Source organism: Mandrillus leucophaeus, unplaced genomic scaffold (genome assembly GCF_000951045.1).
Source record: "Mandrillus leucophaeus isolate KB7577 unplaced genomic scaffold, Mleu.le_1.0 Scaffold111, whole genome shotgun sequence".
Lineage (NCBI taxonomy): Eukaryota > Metazoa > Chordata > Mammalia > Primates > Cercopithecidae > Mandrillus > Mandrillus leucophaeus.
The window spans coordinates 2,905,224-2,917,928 of NW_012099321.1; the positions used below are offsets into that span (position 1 = coordinate 2,905,224).

At 52.8% G+C, this 12,705-nt stretch overlaps 2 protein-coding genes across 2 annotated transcripts in view; one reads left to right on the top strand and one right to left on the bottom strand.

Moving 5' to 3' along the window:
- Positions 1–3,034, top strand: part of ADGRA2 (adhesion G protein-coupled receptor A2) — a 59,669-nt gene extending 56,635 nt beyond the window's left edge. Inside the window, exon 20 of the mRNA XM_011993510.1 lies at positions 141–3,034. Coding sequence (XP_011848900.1) covers positions 141–1,413 — 1,273 coding nt within the window. The 3' untranslated portion in view covers positions 1,414–3,034. The remainder of the gene's footprint in view (positions 1–140) is intronic.
- Positions 2,939–9,000, bottom strand: BRF2 (BRF2, RNA polymerase III transcription initiation factor 50 kDa subunit). The gene is made up of 4 exons (XM_011993111.1): positions 8,723–9,000; positions 7,693–7,752; positions 5,939–6,260; positions 2,939–4,271 (listed from the first exon to the last, which is right to left on the bottom strand). Exons 1-4 carry the CDS (start codon positions 8,874–8,876, stop codon positions 3,548–3,550), a joined length of 1,260 nt encoding a protein of 419 aa, XP_011848501.1. The 5' UTR covers positions 8,877–9,000; the 3' UTR covers positions 2,939–3,547.
- Positions 9,001–12,705: the final 3,705 nt, after the last annotated feature.

Sequence of the window (12,705 nt, forward strand, 5' to 3'; positions counted from 1 at the left end):
ACCCAACCCAAGCCCATGCATGCTGACCAAGCCATCCTTGTCTCTGCACTCACCATATCCTGTCTCCCCCACCACCCTGGCCCCCAGCCCCATCCCGGCCATGCCCTCTGGCCTCATCACTGCTTCTGTGTCTCCTGCAGCTGCTGGCTGGTGTGGCGTCCAAGCCTTGGCGCCTTCTACATCCCGGTGGCTTTGATTCTGCTCATCACCTGGATCTATTTCCTGTGCGCAGGGCTGCGCTTACGGGGTCCTCTGGCACAGAGGCCGAAGGCGGGCAACAGCAGGGCCTCCTTGGAGGCAGGGGAGGAGCTTAGGGGTTCTACCAGGCTCAGGGGCAGCGGCCCCCTCCTGAGTGACTCAGGTTCCCTTCTTGCTACTGGGAGCGCTCGAGTGGGGACGCCCGGGCCCCCGGAGGATGGTGACAGCCTCTATTCTCCGGGAGTCCAGCTAGGGGCGCTGGTGACCACGCACTTCCTGTACTTGGCCATGTGGGCCTGCGGGGCTCTGGCCGTGTCCCAGCGCTGGCTGCCCCGGGTGGTGTGCAGCTGCTTGTACGGAGCAGCAGCCTCCGCTCTGGGCCTCTTCGTCTTCACCCACCACTGTGCCAGGAGGAGGGACGTGAGAGCCTCGTGGCGCGCCTGCTGCCCCCCTGCCTCTCCCTCGGCCCCCCACGCCCTGCCCCGGGCCCTGCCCGCCGCCGCCGCAGAGGACGGTTCCCCAGTGTTCGGGGAGGGGCCCCCCTCCCTCAAGTCCTCCCCAAGCGGCAGCAGCGGCCACCCGCTGGCTCTGGGCCCCTGCAAGCTTACCAACCTGCAGCTGGCCCAGAGTCAGGTGTGCGAGGCGGGGGCGGCAGCCCGCGGGGAAGAAGAGCCGGAGGCCGCGGGCCCCCGGGGAAGCCTCGGCCCCCGCCACCCCAACAACGTGCACCACGGGCGACGAGCGCACAAGGGCCGGGCCAAGGGGCACCGCGCTGGGGAGGCCGGCGGCAAGAACCGGCTCAAGGCCCTGCGCGGGGGCGCGGCCGGGGCGCCCGAGCTGCTGTCCAGCGAGAGCGGCAGCCTGCACAACAGCCCCACCGACAGCTACCTGGGCAGCAGCCGCAACAGCCCGGGCGTCGGCCTACAGCTGGAAGGCGAACCCATGCTCACGCCGTCCGAGGGCAGCGACACCAGCGCCGCGCCGCTCTCTGAGGCTGGCCGGCCAGGCCAGCGCCGCAGCGCCAGCCGCGACAGTCTCAAGGGCGGCGGCGCGCTGGAGAAGGAGAGCAAGCGCCGCTCGTACCCGCTCAACGCTGCCAGCCTGAACGGCGTCCCCAAGGGGGGCAAGTACGACGACGTCACCATGATGGGCGCGGAGGTGGCCAGCGGCAGCTGCATGAAGACCGGACTCTGGAAGAGCGAGACCACCGTCTAGGGTGGGGCGGACGACGCGGTAAACGGGCTGGCCACGCGGCTCCTTCCCCCACTCCTCAGGGCCCTCGAAGGCGTCTGCATAGTAGCAGGTTGGAGGTGGAGGAGCCGATGGCTGGAGGAAGCCCATAGGCAGATATTCCCCCACTTGCCTAGAGGGCATCCCTCTGGGGCAGCGACAGACAATCCCAGAAACATGCATAATACATTTCCGTCCAGCCCGGGGCAGTCTGGGCTGTCCGTGCCCTCCCAGGAAGGGAGAAGGCCTCCGTCTGTGTGAAAGGGCACAGCACAGCCCAGGTGGACCCTCCCCAAGTACTCCCACCCCTGCCTACTGTCCATGTGGCCTCACTGGGGGCCATCAGCCTCACCAGCAAAGCAGAGATGACAGCGTGGGAACTGTGTCCTTTCCTCCCTGCCCTCTACGGATTTCAGCCCAGCCCCTGCCTAGATCCTAAGTCCCTTTTCCTCTGGGGTTTGGCTGGCACAACAGCCAGCCCAGCACATGAGGCAGGTGATATGAAGTCACAAGGTGCTGCTTTTCAGATCAACTATGCAAGAGGGGAGGGCGGGGCCATGTGAAAGGCAGCTCTAGACATCAACCAGTCCTGGGGGAGGGGAGTGGGAACCGGGCACTAGGAACAAACTCACCATTCCCACAGGAGTGGTACTTAAACCAGACAGCAGGGTTCAGAGGTGGCACACCGGGACAAAGCCGAGGCCCTGCACTTCAACAGCTGTCAGGTGCCTGTGGGTGAACTGAGGGGAGTAGAGGGAGCGGGCAGGTGGAACTGGGGCAGAATCTAGTCATGCCCTAAAGCTAGTCCTGTAAACAGTGGCGCCCCCATAAAGATGCAGGTGGTGTTTGGAGAAGCAGTTACTTTTCAGTTACAAGACCCATCTCCCCAGTCTCAGCCTTACAACACCAAGAGACTATGGAAGAGCGCTTCCTTGCCTCCATGAGGCCAGATGGAAGAACCATCCCAATCATTTGATCTCCAGCTCCATAGTAGAGAGAAACCTACAAAATGTCAAACCAGCTTCCTGACTCCCAGGAGCCCAAGCCAAGCCCAGAGGCAGTGGCTGGGGTCCCTGCAGATCATGAGGGGCCTATGCCTTTATTACTCTTAAACACCAGCACCCATCTTTTCCCCAACCTAAAACCAACCACCAGCATTTCACTACAGGACCAAATGGAAACAGAGGGAACCCTGGGTCTTGGGAAGAGCAACAGGAAACCAAGGTCTGACCTAGGTTCCCTCCCAGTCTTCACATCATCCTGGCCTGATCACCAAGGTGACAGAGGACACAGGGGAGGGGAAAACCCACACACACTCCTTGGGATGGGTCCTGCTATTTATGCTTGCTGCACAGACATATTAGAAGAAGGAAAAAAAAAAGCTTTGTATTATTCTTCCACATATGCTGGCTGCTGTTTACACACCCTGCCAATGCCTTAGCACTGGAGAGCTTTTTGCAATACGCTGGGGAAAGGGGAGGGAGGGAATGAAAGTGCCAAAGAAAACATGTTTTTAAGAGCTCGGGTTTTATACAATAGAATGTTTTCTAGCAGATGCCTCTTGTTTTAATATATTAAAATTTTGCAAAGCCCTTTGAGCTACTGCCTTAGTCTACCCGCTGTCCTTTTGTTATGAGGCAGAGGATCTCATGACACCACACACACAAACCCACCAATGCCTATGAATGGACGTAGGGCCAGGAATTCCCCAGTTCCCACTCCTCTGAGGGCTGATACTGCTGGGAATGCCAACTGCTCCACAAGCAGAGGGACACCCCCTCAGGCCTGCAGGAGGAGCAGCAGCAGTGTGGCCAATTCAAACCGGCAGCAGAGAGCCCGACATTTTCCCATCCATCCATGAGGAAAGCCATCTCACAGAACATGGACATAGGCAACTTGCTCTCCCACCCCAAGGGATGGGAGTCTCTCCTACCTACAGTCATCCCTGCACTCCTGACTTTACTCCAGGACCCAGGGTCCAACGAATGGCAGAGCCCATCTTAGTTCCTTCAAACAAGAAAGGCAATCCCTACGGACTTGTGTACACTTCCGTCCTTGGTTATGACAGGACTGTTATCAAGCTGTCAGAACAGGATGAAGTGCTCCCAGTGGATATCCATCAGGGAGGGTTAGGGACACTCGTGGCAGCCTGTCTAGCAGCCTGGGCTCTCTGAAAGTCCCTAACTTCCTGAGGGGTACGCAAATACTGTTCTATTTCACTATCAGAAATGTTCTCATCTCCAGTGACGGTGGAGACAGGGGGTGCAGGGCAGATCCGCTTTGGGGGCTTCAACATGCAGGGTGGCAGGAGAAGGGCAGGACTGGCTGGCCGCTTCCCCTGGGGCAAACCTAAGGAATTATTTCCCACCTCCCCTTCTCTCTGCCCCTGTCCCCACGCCGGTGGCTCCTTCCCTCGGGTCTCCACTTCTGCTGTCCCATCCCGAAAGGCCAAGCGGACCAGCGAGTGGCGGTGCTGGAGAAGGTCACCGATGTGCTTCACCACAGACCGTTTGTCAAGTCTCAGAACTCGTAACCAGGCCAGCTGCTCAGCCATCCGCAGCAGCACAGCCAGAAGCTCCTGCAGGCGGGAGGACGCGGGGTAGGGCAGGTCCACATTTGCCAATTTACAAAATCGGGCAAGGGAACATGAAAGCCGATCTGCAGGCTGCAGCGACTGCCAAGCCAGGAAAGTCGCAGCAGTGATGACAGGCAAGGGATGCCGCCCAGTCACCAGCCACGTCTCGTTTGCCAGCTCCACCAACTGCAATGTTCGAGACAGCATCTTCTCTTTGTCTTCCACGTATTTGGCTGGCACAGAAGGTGAAGCCTGGAACAGTTTGAAGCTGAAACAACCAAAATGAGGGTTGGATCTTAATGATACGGGGGCTGCTCTCCCACGGTAAGGAAAGGCAGCCCACTCAAGATGGGGAAGCTATTCTGCCCTCAGGAATACTCAAGCTCACTGGGCAGCAAGTTAATAAAGGCCATGAAAGAAAACAGGGCGTCTTCCGCTTTGTTAGGGGAAGGCGGAGGGATGCAGGAGAGCGCAAACATTTATTGGGCGCCTCCCAGTTGCCATTATTCTGAGTGCTTTACAACGTTCTCATTTAATCTACGAGGATGTACACACCATTTTATGTGCATGTATAGTTGAGAAACTTTCCCATAGTCATCCAGCCAAGCGGTAACCAAGCTTCAGATACAAGGCTATTTGACACCAACAGCCTCTGCTTTTAACGTTGTTTATCAGAAAAAAGAAAAGAACATAGCTACTTCAAACAAGAAAAGAGCCAGGCACAGTGTTCATGCCTGTAATATCTGCATTTTGGGAGGATCAGGTGGGCAGATCGCTTGAGCCCAGGAATTCCAGGCTGCAGTGAGCTATGATGGCGCCACCGCACTCCAGGCTGGGTGACAGAATGAGACTCTGTCTTTAAAAAAACTAGAAAAGGCTTAGCTTCTATGCCCAGTTCTGTCATTAACTAATATCCTTTCAGCTTCCTCTGCAGATGATCCTGCTCAGACGGAGCTGGGCATTCAGCCACAAAGGCCGTGGCACAGCACAACTCTAGGAACTGCCACGCACAGAGCACATAACATGAGTGGCGCAACTCAACAGCCCTGTGCCAAGGCTCAGACCTATTTTCCCCACGTCATTAGGTTGCTGTGAGGGCAAAGGGGTTTGACAATTATAGCATTCTTTGGCAGGGTGCAGTGGCTCACACTTGTAATCCCAGCACTTTGGGAGGCTGAGATGGGTGGATCGCTTGAGCCTAGGAGTTCAAGACCAGCCTGGGCAACATGGCAAAACCCCATCTCTACTAAAAAAAAAAAGTTAGCCAGGCATGGTGGCACGCACCCGTATAGTCCCAGCTACTTGGGAGGCTGAGGCACAAAAATCACTTGAACCTGGGAGGTGGAGGTTGCAGTGAGCCAAAATCATGACACTACACTCCAGCCTGGGCAACACAGCAAGATTTGGTCTCAAAAAAAAAAAAAAAGAAAAAAAGGAAGAAAATTAAAGCATTATAAAAATGTAAAACAATATTAACCTTATTAGTACAAGTATAAACTAAAGATCTTTCTCTCACATCCTTTTACATGGGCTTTGGTCAAAAAGAGATGGCCAAGGCCGGGTGCATGGCTCACGCCTGTAATCCCAGCACTTTGGGAGGCTGAGATGGGTGGATCGCTTGAGCCTAGGAGTTCAAGACCAGCCTGGGCAACATGGCAAAACCCCATCTCTACTAAAAAAAAAAAGTTAGCCAGGCATGGTGGCACGCACCCGTATAGTCCCAGCTACTCTGGAGGCTGAGGCAGGAGAATAGCTTGAACCCAGGAGGTGGAGGTTGCAGTGAGCTGAGATCACACCACTGCACTCCAGCCTGGGTGACAAGAGCGAGACTCCGTTTCAAGAAAAAAAAAAAAAAAAAGAGATGGCCAAAGGTCAAAGGATTCAGGTCTAAGGACCCATTCCATCCCATCCTACTGTCTCCCACCAGGAAGGTACCTGCTGCAATAGGTCTTCACCAGTTCTGCCAAGCACAGAGATGGCACATCCAGTCCCAGGAGCTTTACTATCTGCATGTAAATGCTAGAAAACACATCCAAATCGGCATACAACAGCGTGCAGATGGCTCCCATTGTTAGGGGCCAGTTATGCTGTCGGCAGGTGATTAAGACGCAGCACCCAACCAACACCTCCTTCTTTTGCAGCCTGGCCGCTCGGATGCCGGAGTGCCGGTATGCCTGTTGGTAGTAGGCAACCGCGGTGTCCTCAAATGTTGGTGGCAACTGCAGAACTCGACAAAGGTCTCTCACTCGGCGGAGACCTAGGAAAAACCCACAGCAAAAGTTAGAGGGGTCAAAGGAGCTATCGTGCACCTCCTAGAAAATTCTGCGAGGACTCATTTAGATCTGCTAAACTTGCCTCAGATATATCAGACGCACAAATTATGTACCTTTCTGGATAGACAGGAGTGACACTTGGTACAGTCATTCTAAAGACACAAAAACATCTGTGAAAGAAGTCACATTTCAGCCCACTAGTTTTTTGTTTTTTGTTTTTTTGAGACGGAGTCTCGCTCTGTCACCCAGGCTGGAGTACAGTGGCCGGATCTCAGCTCACTGCAAGCTCTGTCTCCCAGGTTTTTATGCCATTCTCCTGCCTCAGCCTCCCGAGTAACTGGGACTACAGGCGCCCGCCACCTCGCCCGGCTAGTTTTTTTGTATTTTTAGTAGAGATGGCGTTTCACCGTGTTAGCCAGGATGGTCTCGATCTCCTGACCTCGTGATCCGCCCGTCTCGGCCTCCCAAAGTGCTGGGATTACAGGCTTGAGCCACCGCGCCCGGCCTCAGCCCACTAGTTTTTGCAGGCTGATTTGATTCAGGGCCAAGCCAGTTTTATCCAGGCTCTTAAAGGCTACCTCAAACATACATCTGATCAAACCCAAACCTTATACTGAATTGCTGCCTCTCTCAGAACCATCCCTGTTTTATTTTATTTCATTTTATTTCATTTATTTTATTTTCTGAGACAGAGTCTGGCTCAGGCGCCCAGGCTGGAGTGCAGTGGCGCCATCTTGGCTCACTGAACCTCCTCCTTTTGGGTTCAAGCGATTCTCCTGCCTCAGCCTCCCGAGTAGCTGGGATAACAGGTGTGCACCACCAGGCCCAACTAATTTTTGTATTTTTAGTAGAGACGGGGTTTCACCATGTTGGCCAGGCTGGTCTTGAACTCCTGACCTCAAGCGATCTGCCTGTCTCAGCCTCCCAAAGTCTGGGATTACAGGTGTCAGCCACCATCCCCATTTTAAATTCCTAATTACCATTCTCTTCTACTCTACCTCACACCAGCAATGCTGAAAATAAGAAAAGTGAAAAGCTGGACTAGGCCACCAGGATAGTTTTCTTTTTTTAATTATTATTTTTTTGAGACAGAATGTCACTCTGTCACCCAGGCTACAGTGCAGTGGCACAATCTCAGCTCACTGCAACCTCTACCTCCCAGGTCCAAGTGATTCTCTTGCCTCAGCCTCCCAAGTAGCTGGGACTACAGGTACGAGCCACCATGCCCAGCTAATTTTTGTATTTTTAGTAGAGATGGGGTTTCGCTATGTTTGCCAGGCTGGGCTCGAACTCCTGACCTCAGGTGATCCACCTGCCTTGGCCTCCCAAACTGCTGAGACTACAGGCATGAGCCACAGCACCTAGCCTAGGATAGTTTTCTTTAAAGCCACTGTGTTGTAAAAGGTCAATTCTCACCTCGTTGCTGGCTGCGACTAACTTGTTCATTTTCCCCTGTGCTTCGGGAATATGTTACCTCTGTAAAATAATAAACAACAAATAGTGTGCTTAGCCTTTAAACATCAGACCCCTGCCCTCCCACCACACAAAACCAGGACGCAGAATTCAAATCATTGAGCATCTGCTGCTGCACAGTTAAAGGCCCCATCTGATTTTCTGTCTACAAGCGGTTCCGAATACACAGAGACTGGGAAAGGTGAGGACTGCACTAAAGCAGCTCCAAGTGTTTGAAATTTCCAGTCATCCTTCCAGTACATTCCATACAGGCAATTTTTCTAGTAGCAGATTTTTTTGTTGTTTGTTTAAGGAGTCTCCCTCTATAGCCCAGGCTGGAGTGCACTGATGCAATCATAGCTCACGGCAGCCTTCAATTCCCAGGCTCAAGTAGGCCTCCTAACTCAGACTCCTGGGTAGCTGGGATTACAGGTGTATGCCACCACACCTGGCTAATTTTTAATTTTTTTTTTTTAGGCAAGTATCTCGTTACGTTGCCGAGGCTGGTCTTGAACTCCTGGGCTCAAGCATTCCTCTCGGCTCTGCCTCCCAAACCGCTGGGATTACAGGCTTAAGCCACTCCACCCAGACAATGGCTGCAGATTTTGAGGGCTGCCATGGTCAGAAACTTGGAAAGCAAAGAAAAGTAATGTTTTTCCAGTTTGTGCTTAAAACTATTTCAGGGTAATAATACATGCTATAATCATATCGGCAATCCTTCCACAATGACCAGACATGGCAAGATGAGTGGAACTTTCTGTGTCACTTACTCAACATTTATTACCCGCACCATCTATGCCCTACACTAAGTGCTGGGAAAACACAGATGAATGGCAGCCCCCATCTCCTTCGGCTCCCTCGCTCACTTTAGGTCATTTTCTCTCATACTAGGAGTGCGCATTACAGTTAGGAGTATGCGGGGGGAGCGGGGAGACAAAAGGAATCTGATGTTAATCCCTCCACCGCCCCAGGCTGTCCCCATGGCCACAAGTACCTCGGAGATTGCCCTCGTCGCTGAAGGTAGTGGTAAGGACCCCCTCGGTGACCACGCAGCCGCAGTCGGAGCACACCAGCTGGCTCTGCGAATAGTGTGAGTCTTCCACCAGCTCCGTGGAGCCGCAGTCAGGGCAGCGGCCTCTGCCTGGCATCTCACAACCGGCCCCAAAGCCGCGGAAGCCTTCGGAGACTCCTGCGTCTGCAACAGCAACCGTGCGGCGGCAAGAAGCAGAAGGCGACCCTTCAGAGGGTTGCACCTTCGTCTTCCGGCCAGTGCCACGGCCCGATAGGCAGTTCCCTCCGCGGGGAGGCTGAGCGTCACTTCCGGTCGGTTCCTCCGCGGGCTCGGGTAGAAACGTGAGCTAGAAAAGGAGGTTCCTGGTCTGAACTGTAGCTCTCTGGTTTCCCTGCTCTGTGTAGTTAGTTTTTGGGACCCAGACTAGGGCTTGAATTTCGGTAAGTTTCTGCCTACATGGACATGTATAATAGACAGGAGATTGTTGTCACCCCTGAACAACCCTCCTTTTAAAGTCCTAAGGCAATCGCAGGTTGGTAATGAATGTTTAATTTGGCCATAGAAGAAAGTATATTTTTTAAAGGGAGAGTAGCGGAGAGAGAGCGAGAGAAGGAAACTGTGTTCTGCTTTCCAGAGCTGCTTCCTAAAGCAGGTACCTTCCTCTCTTTACCTCCTGTTTTTCTCAACTGTAAAATGAGGAAGTTGAAATAAAATCCGGAGTGGCAAACCCAAATGCTTTTGGAGGCCAGGCAGGAATGTCTAAAGGAGTTTGGACTGAACGAATGTGGAGTGATGGAGCTTTTGGCAACCTGGAGGAGTGCAAGCACGCAGATTCAGATGTTTCTTAAAAAAAAACTTTGAGCTAGCCGGGCGTGGTGGCTCACGCCTGTAATCCCAGCACTTTGGGAGGGCGAGGCAGGTGGATCACCTGAGCTCGGGAGTTTGAGACCAGCCTGGGGAACATGGTGAAATCCCGTCTCTACTGAAAATACACAAAAATTAGCTGGGCGTGGTGGTGCACGTCTCTAATCCCAGCTACTGGAGAGGCTGACGCAGGAGAATCGCTTGAACCCAGGAGGCGCACGTTGCAGTGAGCTGAGATCGCGCCACTGCACTCCAGCCTGGGTGGCAGAGCGAGACTCCGTCTCAAACAAAACAAAACATACCTTTATGAAGTGCCAGTCCCTTCTTTTCCACACCCAGTTTTTACGCGTGATATCCAAACCTAAAGACACCATCCCCTCCCTAAGAGACTGCTTTCTCAGAGTGTGAGAATCACTACTCCTTTTCAAAGACATCCCATCCATTCCCATGGGGCTTGATCACATTGGAGGGCCAAGGGACACAATAATACCCAAGGGTCCTTTCTCTTCAATTTGAATTACTTTAGTATCGTAACAGAAGGGGGCTTCAGGACATTAATAATGGTGGGCTTTGGCAGTCCAAGCCCCCCACCCTTTTCTAGACCTCCCCACTAGCGTGAGATATAGGATGAGAGTTTATTTCTGGCTGTCTGACAGTTAAATATTAAGATACATTTGCACATGTGCACGCGCACACACACACCACTCAGAAACATGCATTAGTTTTAGACAGTGTGGTTGACATTCTTACTTGGACAAAGAAGGTGTCCCTAAAAGCGACATAAGTTGCCCTGGGAACAGTTCCTTGCATGATCACACAGCAGAGTATCAGACTCCCCTCATCCCCAGTTGTGTGCAGATCTTGAACCTACCTCCACTTTTTTTTTTAAGGGGGACTTTCCAGAGCCCATCTACCCATGACAGAAGCCTTGAAATTCTGCCTGACCCAACCTGATTGATTGTAACGTGGAAAAGCAGTTTTATGATCCTGTAGCCAGCCATGGAAGGAGAAAGCTGGTTGTCTTTCTCAGTCACACGTGTGGTGTGTACTTACTGGGAGCCTAGGAGAGCCTGGTCCTCAGGCACACACAGGCTGGGAGGCGGCAGGGTGCAGGCCAGAAGATGGCGCCCTCTCCTAAGATGTGTACGTTTGGGGTTCTGCACTTTCTCGGAAGTCCATTTATTTGGGAAATGTATTTGCCTTGCTCCAGGAAATCTAGACAGACGTGGAAATCATCCTTGGTGCCCTCTCCACTGCTCCCAACTCGTCTAAGAGTTACCATTATTCGTGGTAGTGATTATCTTATTTATTTATTTATTTATTTATTTTTAAGACGGAATCTCGCCCTGTCACCCAGGCTGGAGTGCAGTGGCACAGTCTCAGCTCACTACAGCCTCCACCTCCCGGGTTCAAGCGATTCCCCTGCCTCAGCCTCCCGAGTAGCTGGGACCACATGCGCCCACCACCATGCCTGGCTAGTTTTTGTATTTTTAGTAGAGACAGGGTTCACCATGTTGGCTGGGCTGGTCTCAAACTTCAGACCTCAGGTGATCTGCCCACCTCGGCCTCCCAAAGTGCTGGGATTACAAGCGTGAGCCACCACGCCTGGCAGTGATTATCTTTTTAACAGATGCCCCCAGTGCCCAGGGTGGGCTTGGCCAGAGCAGAAAGCTAGTCGTAGGGAGGTCATTGAACAGCAGCCCAGCTGTGGTCCAGATGTTTAATGCTGACGTTGAGGCCAGAGTTCTTTCTAGAGGGTAGAGTAGAGGAAGGCACTGAGGATGAAGAGGATCTGGCACCTGAATGAAGTCCTTTGTGCATCCTCCCTCCTTTGGCTGTGTACATTCTAGTTCGTTGTTTGACTTTCTCTTTGGATGGAAGTCTCTGTGGGAGCAATCTGGCTTTCTCATCCTTATGTCCCCAGGAGTACCTCCTAAAGTGAAGGCTGGCATTCAGTAAAGAGGAGTGAATTCCTGTCCTAGGTGGTCCTGTCCAAAGCACCAAACTGGCCAGGCACGTGGCTCATGACTGTAACCCTAATGCTGGGGGAGTCTGATGTGGGACAATAGCTTGAGGCCAGGAGTTCAAGACTGTCCTGGGCAACATAGTGAGACCCCACCCCCTCTCAAAAAAAAAAAAAAATAGCAGGGTATAGTGGTGTGTACTTGGAGTCCCAGCTACTCGGGAGGCTAAGGCAGGAGGATCACCTGAGCCCAGGAGTTAAGAGGCTGCCATGAGCTATGATTGCACTACTGCACTCCAGCCTGGGTAACCGAGTGAGACCCTGACTCTTAAAAAAAAAAAAAAGATGAAGAAGGAGCACCACATAGACCCAGTTCCTCTGCAGCAGGCCCATTTCCATCTAGAGCAAGTGACTGCTGAGAGCGGGTTGCTCTCCAGGCCTGCCTTCTAGCCTCAGCCTTGGGCTCCTCTCAGCTTAGCTGACGATGCTTTGCAACCCCAACCCAGTTTCACGGAGCCCTGAGTACAGCTCGCACTGTGCACTGGGCCTGGCAGTTGCCTCAGGCCTTGGAGCTTTTCTGACTGGACTTCCTTCCCACCGCTCGTTAGTGGGCACTTCCCGATGACATAGCCTCAGGGCAGAGCATGGCCAGGGCTTCCCAAATCTCTGTGCCAAGCACCTTTCCTCACTCATATGCAGCCTCCCCTCTGCATAGTTTAGTCGGCCCCTCCCAGCCACTTCTCTCTGGGCTAAGGATTCACATGTTCAATTACTTTAACTCCTAGGAACAAAGGCATCTGGTAACTCCAGGAAGGTGGTCATAGCACAGACCTGGTGCACTGCGTAGGCCAGGGCAACCTGACCTGGAACTCCTCTCTGCTGGGAGGCTGAGGCTCATCTGGCCTTATGGAAAGTCCTGAGAGAGGATTGAGTCATATGGCCTCCATTTTCCTTGCCCACCCCACTCCTCCACAATTCCAAGTGAATGATAGAATGTTACATTCCTGCCCCTCAAAGTGATCCTAGCCTACAGGTTGGCAAACTTATTCTTCTGTATTTTCTAAAAATATTTTTAATTTAAAAACTTTTAATTTCCTTTTTTTTTATTTTTAAGACGGAATCTCGCCCTGTCACCCAG